Raw genomic sequence first — 17,796 nt, 5'->3', positions numbered from 1 at the left:
CAGAAATATCTAATTTACAGAAGTATTCACACCATAGTCAATATTTTGTAGAAGCACTTTGGCAGCGATTACAGCTGTGAGTCTTTCTGGGTACATTTCTAAGAGCTTTCCACACCTGGATTGTGCAACATTTGCCCATTATTGTTTTCAAAATTCTTCAAGCTGTCAAATTGGTGGTTGATTCTTGCTAGACAAACATATATTTTCACGTAAATTTAAGTCAAAACTAACATTCACTGTTTTCTTGGTAAGCAACTCCAGTGTTGTTTTGGCCTTGTGTCTTAGGTCATTGTCCTGCTAATCTCCCAGTGCCAGTAGAAAGCAAACTGAACCAGGTTTTCCTCTAGGATTTTGCCTGTGTTTAGCTCCATTATGTTGTTTTTTTTATCCTGAAGAAGTCCCCAGTCCTTAATGATTACAAGCATACGAATAAACATGAAGCAGCCATCACTATGCTTTTATTGGATTTGCCCCAAACATAACACTTTCTATTCAGGACAAAACGTTAATTGCTTTGCCACCATTTTTGCAGCATTACTTTAGTGGCTTAGTGTTTGTTTTGGAATATTTTATTATGTACAGGCTTCCTTCTTTTCACTCTGTCAATTATGTATGTATTGTGAAGTAACAATGTCCCATAACCCTAACTCAGCCATTAAACTCTAAATGTTCTAATGTCACCATTGGCATCATAGTGAAATCCCCGAGCGGTTTCCTTCCTCTCCGGCAACTAAGTTAGAAAGGACGCCTGTATCTTTGTAGTGATACACCATCCAAAGTGTAATTAATAACTTCACCACGCTCAAAGGGATATTTAATGTCTTCTTTTTTTTATCAATAGGTGCCCTTCTTTGAGGCATTGGAAAACCTCCCTGGTCTTTGTGGTTGAATCTGTGTTTGAGATTCACTGCTTGAATGAGGGACCTTACATATAATTGTATGTGTGGGGTACAGAGAAGAGGTAGTCATTCAAAAATCATGTTAAACACTACTATTGTACAAAGAGTCCATCCCATGCACCTTAAGCAAATGTTAATGCCTGAACTTATTTAAGCTTGCCATAACAAAAGGGTTGAATAATTGACTGAAGACATTAGAGCTTTTCATTTGTAAAAATAAATAAATAGATATGAATTTCTAAAAACAATTCCACTTTTGGCATTATGGAACATTCAATGTAGACCAGTGACAAAAAAATATAAATTTAATCAATTTTAAATTCAGGCTGTAACATAACAAAATGTGGAAAAAGTCAAGGGGTGTGAATACTTTCTGAATTCTGTATTACGCCATTGAGCACGTTCGGATTGGCTAGTGAGGGGCCAAGCCTCGACATACCCACAACTTGTTAATTCATCAACACCCAGCTCATTCACACCACCGCCAGCTACTGTGCCCATAATTTCAGTTGTGAAAATAGCAAAAATATTTGACGCACCCCTGAACCTATAACGCTACCACCAGCGCTAAGATTTACCGTTGCTGTAGGGCTTGTTAAAATAGAGCCCAGAATGTAAACATTTTGTGAAAGCAAACGTTTCTTTGACCAAAAGGCAACGAATTGCTGGAATAACCCACATGGTAACGTGGCTTATATTTTGTGGTATGAAAGAATGATTGGAGGAATGGAATGTACATTTTCGAGCTGAATCAAAGTTGACACTTCAAGAAAAATAAAGAGATAAAACGATACATCAAATGTGCCAAGAAGGTGGGAATAACTGGACTAAACCAAAGGCTTGTTAAAGGAATTCTACACAAATATCTTTTAGTTCACTGTTAATACAATCCTAGAAAATTGTGCATTTCAGCAGTCAAGTTTCCAGGATACAGCATTTTCAGTACAGAGCAAAAACTGTGATGATCACTCTACCGGAGTGTGCAGCTGACAGGGAAGCCCAGGTTTATGTTGCGGATACTGCGCAGGTCCATGGAGAAACAGTAGTGATGTGCCGAGGAGGGGATGGCTATCTTTGGTGCAGAGACGCTGACCGAGGACAGGCCTCCTTCAGGCTCGTCCTCCACTTGGCACGGGGCAAGGACCAAACCTGGAGGCCCGAGTCGGACAGAAACAACCACAGACATGTTAGTGCTTTTCATCCTGGCTTTCTTGTTCAGAGGCTTTTCAAATGGACTAATTCTTGGGCTTAACTGAGGGCTAAGATAAATGCTGTGTGAAAAGCCTTTAGAGGAAGTGTGGTGGGTGTGCCTACTGTGTTGTTCCCCAAAAGTGGAACTAAAGAGGTCAGATTTTACTCCCAAACCGTTGATGGGGCGCATTTGTGTTGCGTCTCCCAGAGATTTAACTTTAGGACCAATGGAATGGTCTAAAATGTCCAAATTAATGTGAATGAGCCTACTCAAACAAACACCTACCAGTTGGGAGAGGTTGAGCCTGCAAGGCAGCTTCTACCTGCAGGCTGTTAGCCTCGCTTTCTGTGAGGGGGTTGGGAGGGGACTCAGCTAGGGATGTGGGAGACTTAATGGGGGACTTTATGCCAGGTGAGGGAGTTCGGGGCCACTTTTCAGCAGGGGGAGATGGAGGGAGGACGTGCTCCACAGTCCCGGTCTTCAGTGGAATCAGAGGACCATCTCCCTCTGCATTAGCTCCCACCTACCAACACAGAGAGACAACCTCTGTCAAAGTTCCTCCTGTCATTTGCAATGATGCAAAATCGAGACAACCAACATCAGAGACAGTAACCAAGTAATTGAGCCCTACAGCAGTAGGGTATTAAACATTCTATTACATCAGATCAGTAGGTTAGTAACCGTGATTAGCTAAATGTGTCAGGTAGGCCTTTCTTTACCGGAATAGTGAGAGCCTCTCTCCTGAGTGTGACGGACACCCCCACAGTGGGCTGCAGATCCATGGGGACAGGAGGCAAGCTTTGCTTGGCTCGGTTAGGAGGCTGGAGAATGAAGGCCCCCTCCACTGTGGCCACCTGCTTCTCCAGGTCCACACTGCTCTTAGCCAGGCCAGCTAGGGAGACCTCTGTGCTGCCAAGGGAGTGGTTCCCACAGCAGAGGTGGACCTGTGACAAAACATACACAGAGACGATTATGGAACACTAGTGTAACGGATTCCATTGACGCCAAGAAGGAAACTTTTTTGCAATATTTCTGTCACCATTTTATCTGATTAAAAATCAAATAATAATGACACAAGACTTTGTTGACTCTCCAGCAAAGCAACTACTTGCGTCACGTTAGCACGTGAGAACATGGGCTCCGGGCAGCCGAGCGGAAATGGAGGAAAACTCGCCTCCCTGCGGACCTGGCATCCTTTCACTCCCTCCTCTCTACATTTTCCTCCTCTGTCTCTGCTGCTAAAGCCACTTTCTACCACTCTAAATTCCAAGCATCTGCCTCTAACCCTAGGAAGCTCTTTGCCACCTTCTCCTCCCTCCTGAATCCTCCTCCCCCCCTCCTCCTCCCTCTCTGCAGATGACTTCGTCAACCATTTTGAAAAGAAGGTCGACGACATCCGATCCTCGTTTGCTAAGTCAAACGACACCGCTGGTTCTGCTCACACTGCCCTACCCTGTGCTCTGACCTCTTTCTCCCCTCTCTCTCCAGATGAAATCTCGCTTCTTGTGACGGCCGGCCGCCCAACAACCTGCCCGCTTGACCCCATCCCCTCCTCTCTTCTCCAGACCATTTCCGGAGACCTTCTCCCTTACCTCACCTCGCTCATCAACTCATCCCTGACCGCTGGCTACGTCCCTTTTGTCTTCAAGAGAGCGAGAGTTGCACCCCTTTTGAAAAAACCTACACTCGATCCCTCCGATGTCAACAACTACAGACCAGTATCCCTTCTTTCTTTTCTCTCCAAAACTCTTGAACGTGCCGTCCTTGGCCAGCTCTCCCGCTATCTCTCTCAGAATGACCTTCTTGATCCAAATCAGTCAGGTTTCAAGACTAGTCATTCAACTGAGACTGCTCTTCTCTGTATCACGGAGGCGCTCCGCACTGCTAAAGCTAACTCTCTCTCCTCTGCTCTCATCCTTCTAGACCTATCAGCTGCCTTCGATACTGTGAACCATCAGATCCTCCTCTCCACCCTCTCCGAGTTGGGCATCTCCGGCGCGGCCCACGCTTGGATTGCGTCCTACCTGACAGGTCGCTCCTACCAGGTGGCGTGGCGAGAATCTGTCTCCTCGCCACGCGCTCTCACCACTGGTGTCCCCCAGGGCTCTGTTCTAGGCCCTCTCCTATTCTCGCTATACACCAAGTCACTTGGCTCTGTCATAACCTCACATGGTCTCTCCTATCATTGCTATGCAGACGACACACAAATAATCTTCTCCTTTCCCCCTTCTGATGACCGGGTGGCGAATCGCATCTCTGCATGTCTGGCAGACATATCAGTGTGGATGACGGATCACCACCTCAAGCTGAACCTCGGCAAGACGGAGCTGCTCTTCCTCCCGGGGAAGGACTGCCCGTTCCATGATCTCGCCATCACGGTTGACAACTCCATTGTGTCCTCCTCCCAGAGCGCTAAGAACCTTGGCGTGATCCTGGACAACACCCTGTCGTTCTCAACTAACATCAAGGCGGTGGCCCGTTCCTGTAGGTTCATGCTCTACAACATCCGCAGAGTACGGCCCTGCCTCACACAGGAAGCGGCGCAGGTCCTAATCCAGGCACTTGTCATCTCCCGTCTGGATTACTGCAACTCGCTGTTGGCTGGGCTCCCTGCCTGTGCCATTAAACCCCTACAACTCATCCAGAACGCCGCAGCCCGTCTGGTGTTCAACCTTCCCAAGTTCTCTCACGTCACCCCGCTCCTCCGCTCTCTCCACTGGCTTCCAGTTGAAGCTCGCATCCGCTACAAGACCATGGTGCTTGCCTACGGAGCTGTGAGGGGAACGGCACCGCAGTACCTCCAGGCTCTGATCAGGCCCTACACCCAAACAAGGGCACTGCGTTCATCCACCTCTGGCCTGCTCGCCTCCCTACCACTGAGGAAGTACAGTTCCCGCTCAGCCCAGTCAAAACTGTTCGCTGCTCTGGCCCCCCAATGGTGGAACAAACTCCCTCACGACGCCAGGACAGCGGAGTCAATCACCACCTTCCGGAGACACCTGAAACCCCACCTCTTTAAGGAATACCTAGGATAGGATAAAGTAATCCTTCTCACCCCCCCTTAAATGATTTAGATGCACTATTGTAAAGTGGCTGTTCCACTGGATGTCATAAGGTGAATTCACCAATTTGTAAGTCGCTCTGGATAAGAGCGTCTGCCAAATGACTTAAATGTAAATGTAAGAACATGAGACAGCACCTGAAGACAGGGCTGCAGGCTGAGAAAGGCCAGTAGAACCGGATCACTGCTGCGGATTCGGACCGAGGCCCTCTCTGGCTCAAAGTTGGGGCTAATCAGATTTTGGAAAGGTTCACTGGTGATGTCATTACCCAGCAGGGTATAATAGAAGAAAAACTCAGACCCTTCACCGACCAGCTTCATCGTACTGGGAATCAACTGAAACACACAAGCAAACAAATCACTGTCAATGTACACCTGCAATACCGGCATGAACTACAGAATAGATATTTAAATCTAGCTGCGAGCAGCAATGAACGGTGTTCACAGGATGACAAAGGACAAGATCAGTTGGATAACAAAGCAAGCACAATCATTTAGGAACTATATTCCTTCATATACAGTCAGTGAAAGCATTACCATGTTTATCCCTTAAAACTAAGTGATAACAGATGATGCAAGTTTAGACTAGTGCTGTAGGTTGGTTATGTTTGAATGCAGCAGGCAATCCTTCGTAAAGACATTACTTATCGTTTTGAGTTTATATACAAATTATGGGGTCAAGTTTGACTAATGTTTATGTTAATATTTTCAGCATTAGTGTACATTGCGGTCATCTTTGAATCCTCAGTGTTTTCCACAAGTATATAGAGTAGCAGAAGGTGGTAGCCTATTTTTAGGCGAGTCAGTTATTTTACAATGACGGCCTACCCCAGCCAGACCCTCCCCTAACCCGGACGACGCTGGGCCAATTGTGCGCCGCCCTATGGGACTACCGATCACGGCCAGTTGTGATACAGCCCGGGATCAAAGCAGGGTATGTAGTTATGCTTCTAGCACTAATGCAGTGCCTGAGGACCGCTGCACCACTCGAGAGCCTAGTCTAGTCTTCATGGCCCTCTTCATACTTTATCGAGGCATTGACAATGTATGCAAATATCGCCAAGGCTGTCAGCTCAAGAGGGTAAAACAGAAAAAAAGCACATAGCCCACATTATCTTGAAAAACAAGGTTTCCATTTAACCATTTGTTTCAGGTTTTCGCTCTCAAAATCCCACTTTCAATTTTTTTTTAAATTATTTAAAATATATATTTTTTTTATAGAAAACCAAAATGATGATCCAAGTGCACAATACTTAAACCACATCAGTAGACCGCTTGAGGTCTGGAAGAGGTCTGGAAGAAATCTGAAAAATGCTGATATTTGGGTGTAGTTACCCTTTAATTCACACCTAGCAAGAGGCTGCTGTTTAGCAGTGCTTATAGCCCACATGATAGTAGAAGTTTCTAAACAAATACCCACCAGATTGATAAAAATAATCAAAAAATTGTGCCAGGGAAGCATAGGCAACTTTGAAGTTAACATTTAATTGAAAAAGGTCTTTGGGAAAGCAAGAAGACTTTTCATGAACATTTCACACTCACATATACACACACACACATATACATAAACACACACACACACACTATTCTGGTGACACGATCATCGTTGCTTGGCTGCTGTTAAGACCAAAGAAATGATCTTGCTCTTTGTCGATAATATCATATAATAATATCATCATCATCATTGTGTAGGCTATACATGTGCTATAGCCAACAGCACGCACATGCCACTGGTGGCTAGAGCGCACATGCCAATACCAGAGCGGGCACACTCGGTCTATAAAGCAACATTTTTTGTGAGAAACCATCAGTAGTTGAAAATGTGACGGAAACCTATTTAACTTGTATTTTTTATTTGATACATGGGAATTTAACCACAAAATGTATTTTTATGTGCACTACACCATCACGCGCAGCAACAAGTAAATTTGATGGAAACATATCTGGTGGGAAAATGTGCATACTGTTTTTATGCGTATTATAGAATATCTACATGAAAATCTGTTGCCAACTGGATGGAAACCTAGCTATTGAAAAGTAACTACTACATATATGTTTATACAATGCTTGTGAAGAAGCACTTTACCTGTTCAAGCTTGGTAGCAAAGGCCACAGTAACAGACAAAACAAACAAGTCAGTGCAATAATCTTCATGTCCAATCTGGTGATATCCTTCATCCTCTTTCAGAACAGCCTCTAGTTTCTCTGGCAAAAGGTTACTCAACACAGGAGAGCCTACAAAAACAGGTGACAGTTGTTAAAAACACCAAATATAGCCTAATCTCCCAAACGTGTTCAAGTAATATATTATAACTTATCTACAGTGTCTTGCAAAAGTATTCATCCCCCTAGGCGTTTTTCCTATTTTGTTGCATTACAATCTAAATAGATTTTTATAGCTTTAAATAGATTTTTACTTAATGTAATGTACATACCTCACCAATTTGGACTATTTTGTGTGAAATGGAAAAAACGTGTTCCAAAAAATAAAAAACTGAAAAGTGGTGCGTGCATATGTATTCACCCTCTTCGCTATGAAGCCCCTAAATAAAATCTGGTGCAACCAATTACCTTCAGAAGTCACAATTAGTTAAATAAAAATTCCACCTGTGTACAATCTAAGTGTCACATGATCTCAGTAGGTATATACACACACACACCTGTTCTGAAAGGCCACATTCTGCAACACCAGTAAGCGGCAACATGAAGACCAAGGAACTCTCCAAACAGGTCAGGGACGAGGTGGAGATACAGGGAAATTCTTGATGGAAACCTGTTTCAGTCTTCCACAGATATGAGACTAGGACAGAGGTTCACCTTCCAGTAGGACATTGACCCTAAGCATACTGCTAAAGCAACACTTGAGTGGTTTAAGGAGAAACATTTAAATGTCTTGGAATGGCCTAGTCAAAGCCCAGACTTCAATCCAATTGAGAATCTGTGGTAGGACTTAAAGATTGTTGTACACCAGCAGAACCCATCCTACTTCAAGGAACTGGAACAGATTTGCCTTGAATAATGGGCAAAAACCCCAGTGGCTAGATGTGCCAAGCTTATAGAGACATACCCCAAGAGATTTGCAGCTGTAATTTCTGCAAAAGGTGGTTCTGCCAAGTATTGTCTTTGGGGGTGGGGTGAATAGTTATGCAATTTCTGTTTTTTTGTCTTATTTCTTGTTTGTTTCACAACAAATATTTTACATCTTCAAAGTGGTAGGCATATTGTGTAAATCAAAAGATGATAAAATCAATTTTAATTCGAGGTTGTAAGGCAACAAAATAGGAAAAATGCCAAGGGGGGTGTGAATACTTAATATCTCAAATTTGTGCATCCCAAATGGCACCCAATTCCCTATATAGTGCTCTTCATTTGATGAGTGCACCATGTAGGGAAAAGGGTGTCATTTGGGACAAATACTATGATGACACTCCTCACCTTGTCTTGGTGGTGCTTTTTTGGCCTTGAATCGTTCTAGTGACAACTCTGTTTGTTTGGTGTCATTCTCCAGTGCAATGGTGAGCAGAATGGCTGGCTTCAACTTGGTGTACTTGCTGCTTAGTAAGGGATACCATTTAGGAGCCTGGGGACACAATGAAACAAGTCTCATCAGAATCACTTTTATTCTTCAGATACATTTGTATGTACAGGAATTTGACTGGCTGAAATTGTGCTGGCACAAAAAAACAAAAAACAAACAGACACAGTACCAGTTAAAAGTTTGGATACATTGTAGAATAGTGAATACATCAAAACTATGGAATCGCATTAAATCAAAATATATTTTAGATTATTCAAAGTAAATATCCTTTGCCTTGATGACAGCTTTGCACTCTTGACATTCTCTCAACCAGCTTCAACTGGAATACTTTTCAAACAGTCTTGAAGGAGTTCCCACATATGCTGAGCAATTTTTGGCTGCTTTTCCTTCACTCTGCGGTACAACTCATCCCAAACCACCTCAAATTGGTGATGGAGGCCAGGTCATCTTATACAGCACTCCATCACTCTCCTTCTTGGTCAAATAGCCCTTACACAGCCTGGAGGTGTTTTGGGTTATTGTCATGTTGAAAAACAAATAGTCTCGCTAAGCCCAAACCAGATGGGATGGAGTATCGCTGCAGAATACTGTGGTAGCCATACTGGTTAAGTGTGCCTTGAACTCTAAATAAATCAGTGTCACCAGCAAAGGACAACCACATTTCCATGCTGCAAGGTGGGAATCACACAAACGGAAATAATCTGTTCACCTACTTTGCGTCTCACAAAGACACAGCGGTCTTTGGACTACAGACCAAAGGACAGATTTCAACCAGTCTAATGTCCATTGCTTGTGTTTCTTGGTCCAAGGAAGTCTCTTCTTATTGGTGTCCTTTAGTAGTGGTTTCTCTGCAGCAATTCAACCATGAAGGCCTGACTCACGCAGTCCCCTCTGAACAGTTGATGTTGACATGTGTCTGTTACTTGAACTCTGTCAAGCATTTACTTGGGCTGCAATTTGAGGTGCAGTTAAATCTAATGAACTGTGGGTCTTCCTTTCCTGTGGCAGTCCTCATTAGAGCCAGTTTCATAATAGCGCTTGATGGTTTTTGTGACTGCACTTGAAGAAACGTTCAAAGTTCTTGACATTTTCTAGATTAAGACATGAAGCTCAGTCAAAGTTATGATGGAATGTCATTTCTCTTTGCTTATTTTAGCAGTTCTTGCCATATGGACTTAGCCCTATTTGGGAAATGACAATCTTCTGTATACCACTCCTACCTTGTCACAACTGATTGACTCCAACGCATTGAGGAAAGAAATTCCACACATTAACAAGGCACACCTGTTAATTGAAATGCATTCCAGGTGACTACCTCATGAAGCTGGTTGAGAAAATGCCAAGACTTTGCAAAGCTGTCCTCAAGGCAAAAAATATAAAACATTGATGTTTAACACCTTTTGGGTTACTACACAATTCCATGTGTTATTTCATAGTTTTGATGTCTTCACTATTATTCTACAATGTAGAAAATAGTACCAACAACAACAAAAAATGGACTGGTACTGTACATCTCACACACACAGTGCAGTCTGGAAAGTATTCCGACCCCTCAACTTTATCCACATTTTAGAATGAGGCTGTAATGTATTAAATAAAACAGTTCTCAGCAATCTACATTTACATTTAAGTCATTTAGCAGACGCTCTTATCCAGAGCGACTTACACACAATACCCCACTATGACGAAGTGAAAACAGGTTGAAACAATTTTGAAAATGTAATAAAAAAAAAATCTTTACATAAGTATTCAGACTATTTGCTATGAGACACAAAATTGAGCTTAGGTGCATCCTGTTTCCATTGATCATCCTTGAGGTTTCTACAACTCGATTGAAGTCCACCTGTGGTGTAATCAATTAAATTGGACTTGATTTGGAAAGGCACACACAGCTCTATATAAAAAAGGTCCCACAGTTGGCAGTGCAGGTCAGAGAAAAAAAACAGGCCACGAGGTCGAAGGAATTGTCCATATAGCTCAGAGAAAGGATTGTGTCGAGGCACAGATCTGGGGAAGGGTACCAAAAATGTTTTGGCAGAATTGAAGGTCCCCAAGAACAAAGTGACCTCCATCCTTAAATGGAAAGAGTTTGCACTGAGCAATCCAGGGAGAAGGACCTTGGTCAGGGAGGTAACCAAGAACCCAATGGTCACTCTGACAGAGCTCCAGAGTTCCTCTGTGGAAATGGGAGAACCTTCCAGAAGGACAACCATATCTGCACCACTCCATTAAAATCAGGCCTCCATGGTAGAGTGGCCAAACAGAAGCCACTCCTCAGTAAAAGGCACATGACAGCCCGCTTGGGAGTTTGCGAAAAAGCACGTTAAGGACTCTGTCCATGAGAAACAAGATTCTCTGGTCTGATGAAACAGAGATTGAACTATTTAGCCTGAATGCCAAACGTCACGTCGAACAAACCTAGCACCATCCCGGCGGTGAAGCATGGTGGCGGCAGCATCATGATGTGGGGGATGTTTTTCAGTGGCAGGGACTGGGAGACCAATCAAGGGAAAGATGAACGGAGCAAAGTAGAGAAATCCTTGATGAAAACCTGCTCCAGAGTACTCAGAACCTCAGGTTTACCTCCCAACAGGACAGCGACACGGAGCACACAGCCAAGACAAGGCAGGAGTGGCTTTGGGACAAGTCTCAATGTGCTTGAGTGGCCCAGCCAAAGGCCGGACTTGAACTTGATCGAATATCTCTGGAGAGACCCGAGAAAAGCTGTGCAGCGACGCTCCCCATCCAACCTGATAGAACTTGAAAGGATCTGCAGAGAAGAATGGGAGAAACTCCCTAAATACAGATGTGCCAAGCTTGTAGCATCATACCAAAGACGACTAGGCTGTAATCACTGCCAAAGGTGCTTCAACAAAGTACTGAGTAAAGAGTCTGAAAACTTATGTAAATGTGATACTCCCTATTTATTTTATAAATTTGCTACAATTTCTAAAAACCTGTTTTGCTATGTCATTGTGGGGTATTATGTGTAGATTGAAAAGGTGGAAAAACATTTTAGAATAAGTTTGTAATGTAACAAAATGTGGAAAAAAGTCAAGGGGTCTGAATAATTTCTGGATGCACTGTATGCATTTATAAAAAGACAGAATTTACACAACACATATACAGTATGTTATGTGACATTTTGTCAAAATACAGACTTTCATGAGTTCAAGCTAACTTTGTACATCCTTCAGACATAAGATCTGGTGCCAGGACAACAACCTCTCCCTCAGCATCAGGAAGACAAAAGAAGCTGATCATGGCCTATAGAAAACAGAGGGGCGAGCACGCCCCCATCCACATCGATGGAGCTGTAGTGGAGCGATTGAGAGCTTCAAGTTCGGTGTCCACATCACTAAGGAATTAACATGGTTCACACACAGTCTAGAGGTCGACCGATTAATCGGAATGGCCGATTAATTAGGGCCGATTTCAAGTTTTCATAACAATCGGAAATCTGTATTTTTGGGCACCGATTTCCATTTATATAAAAATACAAATATATTTTTTTATATACCTTTTATTTAACTAGGCAAGTCAGTTAAGAACACATTCTTATTTTCAATGACAGCCTAGGAACTGTGGGTTAACTGCCTTGTTCAGGGACAGAACGACAGATTTTCAAATTGTCAGCTCAGGGGTTCCATTCTTGCAACCGCACAGTTAACTAGTCCAACGCTCTAAACATTGCACTCCACGAGTAGCCTGCCTGTTACGCAAATGCAGTAGAAGCCAAGGTAAATTGCTAGCTATCATTTAAACTTCTTATAAAAAACAATCAATCATAATCACTAGTTATAACTACTAATCCAGTTTAGCAGGCAATATTAACCAGGTGAAATTGTGTCATTTCTCTTGCGTTCATTGCAAGCAGAGTCAGGGTATATGCAAGAGTTTGGGTTGCCTGGCTCATTGCAAACTAATTTGCCAGAATTTTACGTAATTATGACATTGAAGGTTGTGCAATGTAATAACAATATTTAGACTTCGGTATTTTATCTAACGGGTGGCATCCCTAACGGTTCCGTATTTCACTGAAATAAACGTTTTGTTTTCGAAATGATAGTTTCCGGATTCGATCATATTAATGACCAAAGGCTCGTATGTGTGTGTTATTATGTTATAATTAAGTCTGATTTGATAGAGCAGTCTGACTGAGCAGCAGCGGGTCCGTATTCATTAATTCAAACAGCACTTTTGTGCATTTGCCAGCAGCTCTTCGCAAGCACAGCACTGTTTATGACTTCAAGCCTATCAGCCTAATGGCTGGTGTAACCAATGTGAAATGGCTAGCTAGTTTGCTGGGTGTGCGCTAATACTGTTTCAAACTTCACTCGCTTTAAGATTTGGAGTAGTTATTCCCCTTGCGCTGCAAGGGCCGCGGCTTTTGTGGCGCAATGGGTAACGATGCTTCGAGTGTGGCTGTTGTGGATGTGTTCCTGGTTCGAGCCCAGGTAGGGGCGAGGAGGGGGACGGAAGCTATACTGTTACACTGGCAATACTATAGTGCCTATAAGAACATCCCATAGTCAAAGGTATATGAAATACAAATGGTATAGAGAGAAATAGTCCTATAAATACTATATTAACTACAACCTAAAACCTCTTACCTTGGAATATCAAAGTCTCATGTTTTTTGTTTGTTTTTTTTTTACCTTTATTTAACCAGGCAAGTCAGTTAAGAACAAATTCTTATTTTCAATGACGGCCTGGGAACAGTGGGTTAACTGCCTGTTGAGGGGCAGAACGACAGATTTTGTACCTTGTCAGCTTAGGGGTTTGAACTCTCAACCTTCCGGTTGCTAGTCCAACACTCTAACCACTAGGCTACACTGCCGCCCCTGTTAAAAGGAACCACCAGCTTTCATATGTTCTCATGTTCTGAGCAAGGAACTTAAACGTTAGCTTTTTTACATGGCACACATTACTTTCTTCTCCAACACTTTGTTTTTGGATTATTTAAATCAAATTGAACATGTTTCATTATTTATTTGAGGCTAAATGGATTTTATTGATGTTTTATATTAAGTTAAAATAAATGTTAATTCAGTATTGTTGTAATTGTCATGATTACAAATAAATAAAATAAAAAATAAAAATTGGCCGATTAATCGGTATCTGCTTTTTTTGGGCCTCCAATAATCGGTATCGGCATTGAAAAATCATAATCAGTCGACCTCTAACACAGACAGTTGTGAAGAGGGCACGTCAGAGTAACTTCCCCCTTTGGCATGGGCCTTCAGATCTTCAAAAAGTTCTACAGCTGCAACATTGAGGGCATCTTGACAGGCTGCACCACATACAGCAACTGCAAAGCACCCGACCGCAAGGCACTATAGAGTCGACCGATTATGCATTTTCACCGCCGATACCGATTATTGGAGGACCAAAAAAAGCTGATATCGATTAATTGGACGATTTGTAATAATGACAATTACAACAATACTGAATTAACACTTATTTTAACTTAATATAAAACAAAATCCATTTAGCCTCATATAAATAATGAAACATGTTTAATTTGGTTTAAATCATCCAAAACCAAAGTGTTAGAAAAGAAAGTTAAAGTGCAATATTTCCCATGTAAAAAAGCTAACGTTTAAGTTCCTTGCTCAGAACATGAGAACAAATGAAAGCTGGTGGTTCCTTTTAACATGAGTCTTCAATATTCCCAGGTAAGAAGTTTAATGTTGTAGTTATAGGACTATTTCTCTCTATACCAATTGTATTTCATATACCTTTGACTATTGGATGTTCTAATAGTACTTTAGTATTGCCAGCCTAATCTTGGGAGTTGATAGACTTGAAGTCATAAACAGTGCAATGCTTGAAGCACAGCAAAGAGCTGCTGGCAAATGCAGGAAATTGCTGTTTGAATGAATGCTTGCCGAGCCTGCTGCTGCCTACCACCGCTCAGTCAGGCTGCTCGATCAAATCATAGACTTAATTATAATATAATAACACAGAAATACGAGCCTTGGGTCATTAATATGGTCAAAACCAGAAACTATCATTTCAAAATCAAAACGCTTATCCTTTCAGTGAAATACAGAACCGTTCCGTATTTCATCTAACGGGTAGCATCCCTAAGTCTAAATATTGCTGTTACATTGCACAACCTTCAATGTCATAATTATGTACAATTCTGGCAAATTAATTACGGTCTTTGTTAGGAAGAATTGGTCTTCACACAGTTCGCAACGAGCCAGGCGGCCCAAACTGCTGCATTTACCCTGACTCTGCTTGCACAGAATGCAAGAGAAGTGACAATTTCCCTATTTTAATTTATTTTATGTTAACAGGCAATATTAACTAAATATGCAGGTTTAAAAATATATACTTGTGTATTTATTTTAAGAAAGGCATTGATGTTTATGGTTAGGTACACAATGGTGCAACGACAGTGCTTTTTCCGCAGATGCACTTGTTAAGTCACCCGTTTGGCGAAGTAGGCTCTGATTCAATGATAAATTAACAGGCACCGCATAGATTATATGCAACGCAGGACAATCTAGATAAACTAGTAATATCATCACCCATGTGTAGTAAACTAGTGATTATGTTAAGATTGATTGTTTTTTATAAGATAAGTTTAATGCTAGCCAGCACTTTAGCTCCTTGCTGCACTCGCATAAGAGGTAGTCAGCCTGCCACGCAGTCTCCTCGTGGAGTGCAATGTAACCGGCCACAATCGGTGTCCAAAAATGCTGATTACCGATTGTTATGAAAACTTGAAATCGGCCCCAATTAATCAGCCATTCCCATGAATCGGTCGACCTCTACTATAGAGGGTACGGAGCACAGCCCAGTATATCACTAAGGCCGAGCTCCCTGTCATCCAGGACCTCTACACCAGGTGGTGTCAGATGAAGGCCCAAAAAAAAAGTGTCCAAGAATCCAGTCACCCAAGCTACCGCATGACAAGCTGTACCAGTGCACAAAGCCTGGAACCAACAGGACCCTGAAAAGCTTATAGCCTCAAGCCATAAGACTACTAAACAAGACTGCTAAATAGCTAATCAAATGGCTACCTGGACTTATCGTCTTTTGCACTGACTAGGAACACACACTGGACTCTACCCACACACTCACATCCCAACACATATGCATACTGACGCCATACACACACACCACATACGCTGCTCCTGTCTATTATTGATCCTGTTGCCTACTCACTTACCCATAGCTATGGCTACCTCAATTACCTTTTACCCCTACACAGACTCGGTACTGGTACTCCCTATGTACAGCCATGTTACATTTACTCGTTATTGTCTGTGTATTTAGTCACTATTTCTATTTATTCAACTCTGCATAGTTGGAAAAGGACCCATAAGTAGGCATTTCACTGTTAGTCTACACCTGTTGTTGATGAAGCATGTGACAGATCAAATTTGAACTTATCTTCAATGTATGAATCGTAATTAGCAAAAAGCCGGTATCACATTGATAGCTAACATCTTGAATTGCAGAATAGCAATATTCAGAGAACACCGGAGGAGCTCACCTGTTTGATTTCTTGCACAGATCTTAAATCAAGAATAATATATCCAACACACTCTTTCACAGATGTGGTTGTATCAACAGCATAGCACTGTAGTTTGATGGGTGTGCGCTGGAGTCTGGGGGTACAAAACATTGACATTACAATCTTCAGTTGCATGCATGTGTACTAGTAGTAGCCTTGTGCATCAGCAATCAAAGTGCATAACTGCAGGGAAATGAACCATCATGAAAGTAAAATTAAGTAACTGGGCATCAATAGTATCTAGAGAGAAGGTATGTAGTTATGAATGACCTGTGCTGGTGCAAGGTCCTGCGATCAAGTTCCCAGGCCAACTCTGTGCAGAACTGAGGCTGCTCCTTGTGATCAACAGGGTCTGTAGCCAACTGCTCTCCATCAAACTTTGCATGTACTATAAGGTTGTGACGCTGGCTCTTTGGGAATTGACGACCTGGGTCGAGCAAAAAATATTTCAAAACAGACATGCTTGTAGCTTCTATGTGGCATACAAGAATGTGCTTAGCTATATGTACACCATGGCTAGCCATCTAACCAACCACTTCAATAAGAAGCTTATCAGCTAGCAAAATGTAGCTAGCTAGATTTAACAGTTAACTAGCTGGCGTTAACTAAACATTACCGTAATGTGCTCGCTAACTAAAGTTACAAGATAGCTAACTAGCTAACGTTAGTTAGCTACGTTAACGTTGACGAAACAAAAGTGAGAAAATTAGCTAGCTAGCTAGCTACCAGTATCTTTTGGCTGACGTTAGCGACAATACATACGCTTAGGACATATTGTAGTACTAATGTTTAGATAAAGAAAATACAAGACGGATTGACTTTGACCAAACGTTACCTTCAAGAATGGACACCACGATGAGAAGTTGGTCGGACTTCGATGCCATAATGGCATTTGTGTAAGTTAGACTGGCTAGCTAGCTTTATTTATTAACTAAGTGTTTCTGGTTGTCTTGCTAGACTTATCTAGCAATGGCTGTCAGAAATATGTTTCACCAGGGAGTCTGCCCGTTGCATACCCCGCTTTGTTGTTATTATTTGCCGCCACCCCTTTCGTTCAAAATCGGAAGTGTCGAATGAGACCTTGGGTGTATTCATTACGCCGATTCTGTTGCAAATCGTTTCGTCTGTAGCAACCGTTTAACTCCAAACGCTAAACGTTTTGGAACGTTTATATTTGACACATTTAGGTAGGTCCTCCTCTGTTTCGTTACATTTGCAGAATCGCATAAAGCCTCATGTCCAGAAGTTGCACAAACTATGTGTTCCGGCTGAAGTCTTATTGTTAATGAAGCAGTCCGCAACGCTGGGTTCGGTATACCGCAATAATTCCGTATTTTCAACTCGTGCGTTACACACAGACGTTCATAATACAGCCAAACCAGCGAACTACAAAGCTAACCACTTTTCTAGATCGTTTAGCTAATTGCCAGCACATATCTTCCACTTTCCAGCTAATTCTTTCACATTAAACTAACCAGGTAATCCAATCATATTGGCAATGTGTCTCCATGCAACATTTTTAGCATGGAGATCCCAGTAGAAATCGACGCTTTGGTCGAACCCAGACACAGCGAA

At 42.3% G+C, this 17,796-nt stretch overlaps 1 protein-coding gene across 1 annotated transcript in view; it reads right to left on the bottom strand.

Moving 5' to 3' along the window:
- The window catches only part of cep120 (centrosomal protein 120), a 64,863-nt gene extending 47,557 nt beyond the window's left edge, over window positions 1-17,306 (bottom strand). Inside the window, exons 1-9 of the mRNA XM_064974614.1 lie at window positions 17,057-17,306; window positions 16,492-16,648; window positions 16,201-16,315; window positions 8,588-8,732; window positions 7,239-7,387; window positions 5,291-5,488; window positions 2,811-3,035; window positions 2,377-2,614; window positions 1,874-2,048 (exon numbers count right to left, since the gene is read on the bottom strand). Of these exons, the coding sequence (XP_064830686.1) occupies window positions 1,874-2,048; window positions 2,377-2,614; window positions 2,811-3,035; window positions 5,291-5,488; window positions 7,239-7,387; window positions 8,588-8,732; window positions 16,201-16,315; window positions 16,492-16,648; window positions 17,057-17,105 (1,451 nt within the window). The 5' untranslated portion in view covers window positions 17,106-17,306. The remainder of the gene's footprint in view (window positions 1-1,873; window positions 2,049-2,376; window positions 2,615-2,810; window positions 3,036-5,290; window positions 5,489-7,238; window positions 7,388-8,587; window positions 8,733-16,200; window positions 16,316-16,491; window positions 16,649-17,056) is intronic.
- Window positions 17,307-17,796: the final 490 nt, after the last annotated feature.

This window comes from Oncorhynchus masou, chromosome 1, assembly GCF_036934945.1.
Source record: "Oncorhynchus masou masou isolate Uvic2021 chromosome 1, UVic_Omas_1.1, whole genome shotgun sequence".
Taxonomy (NCBI): Eukaryota; Metazoa; Chordata; class Actinopteri; order Salmoniformes; family Salmonidae; genus Oncorhynchus; species Oncorhynchus masou.
The sequence above is the reverse complement of the archived record's forward strand: the minus strand, read 5'-3'. Positions and strand labels throughout refer to the sequence as shown.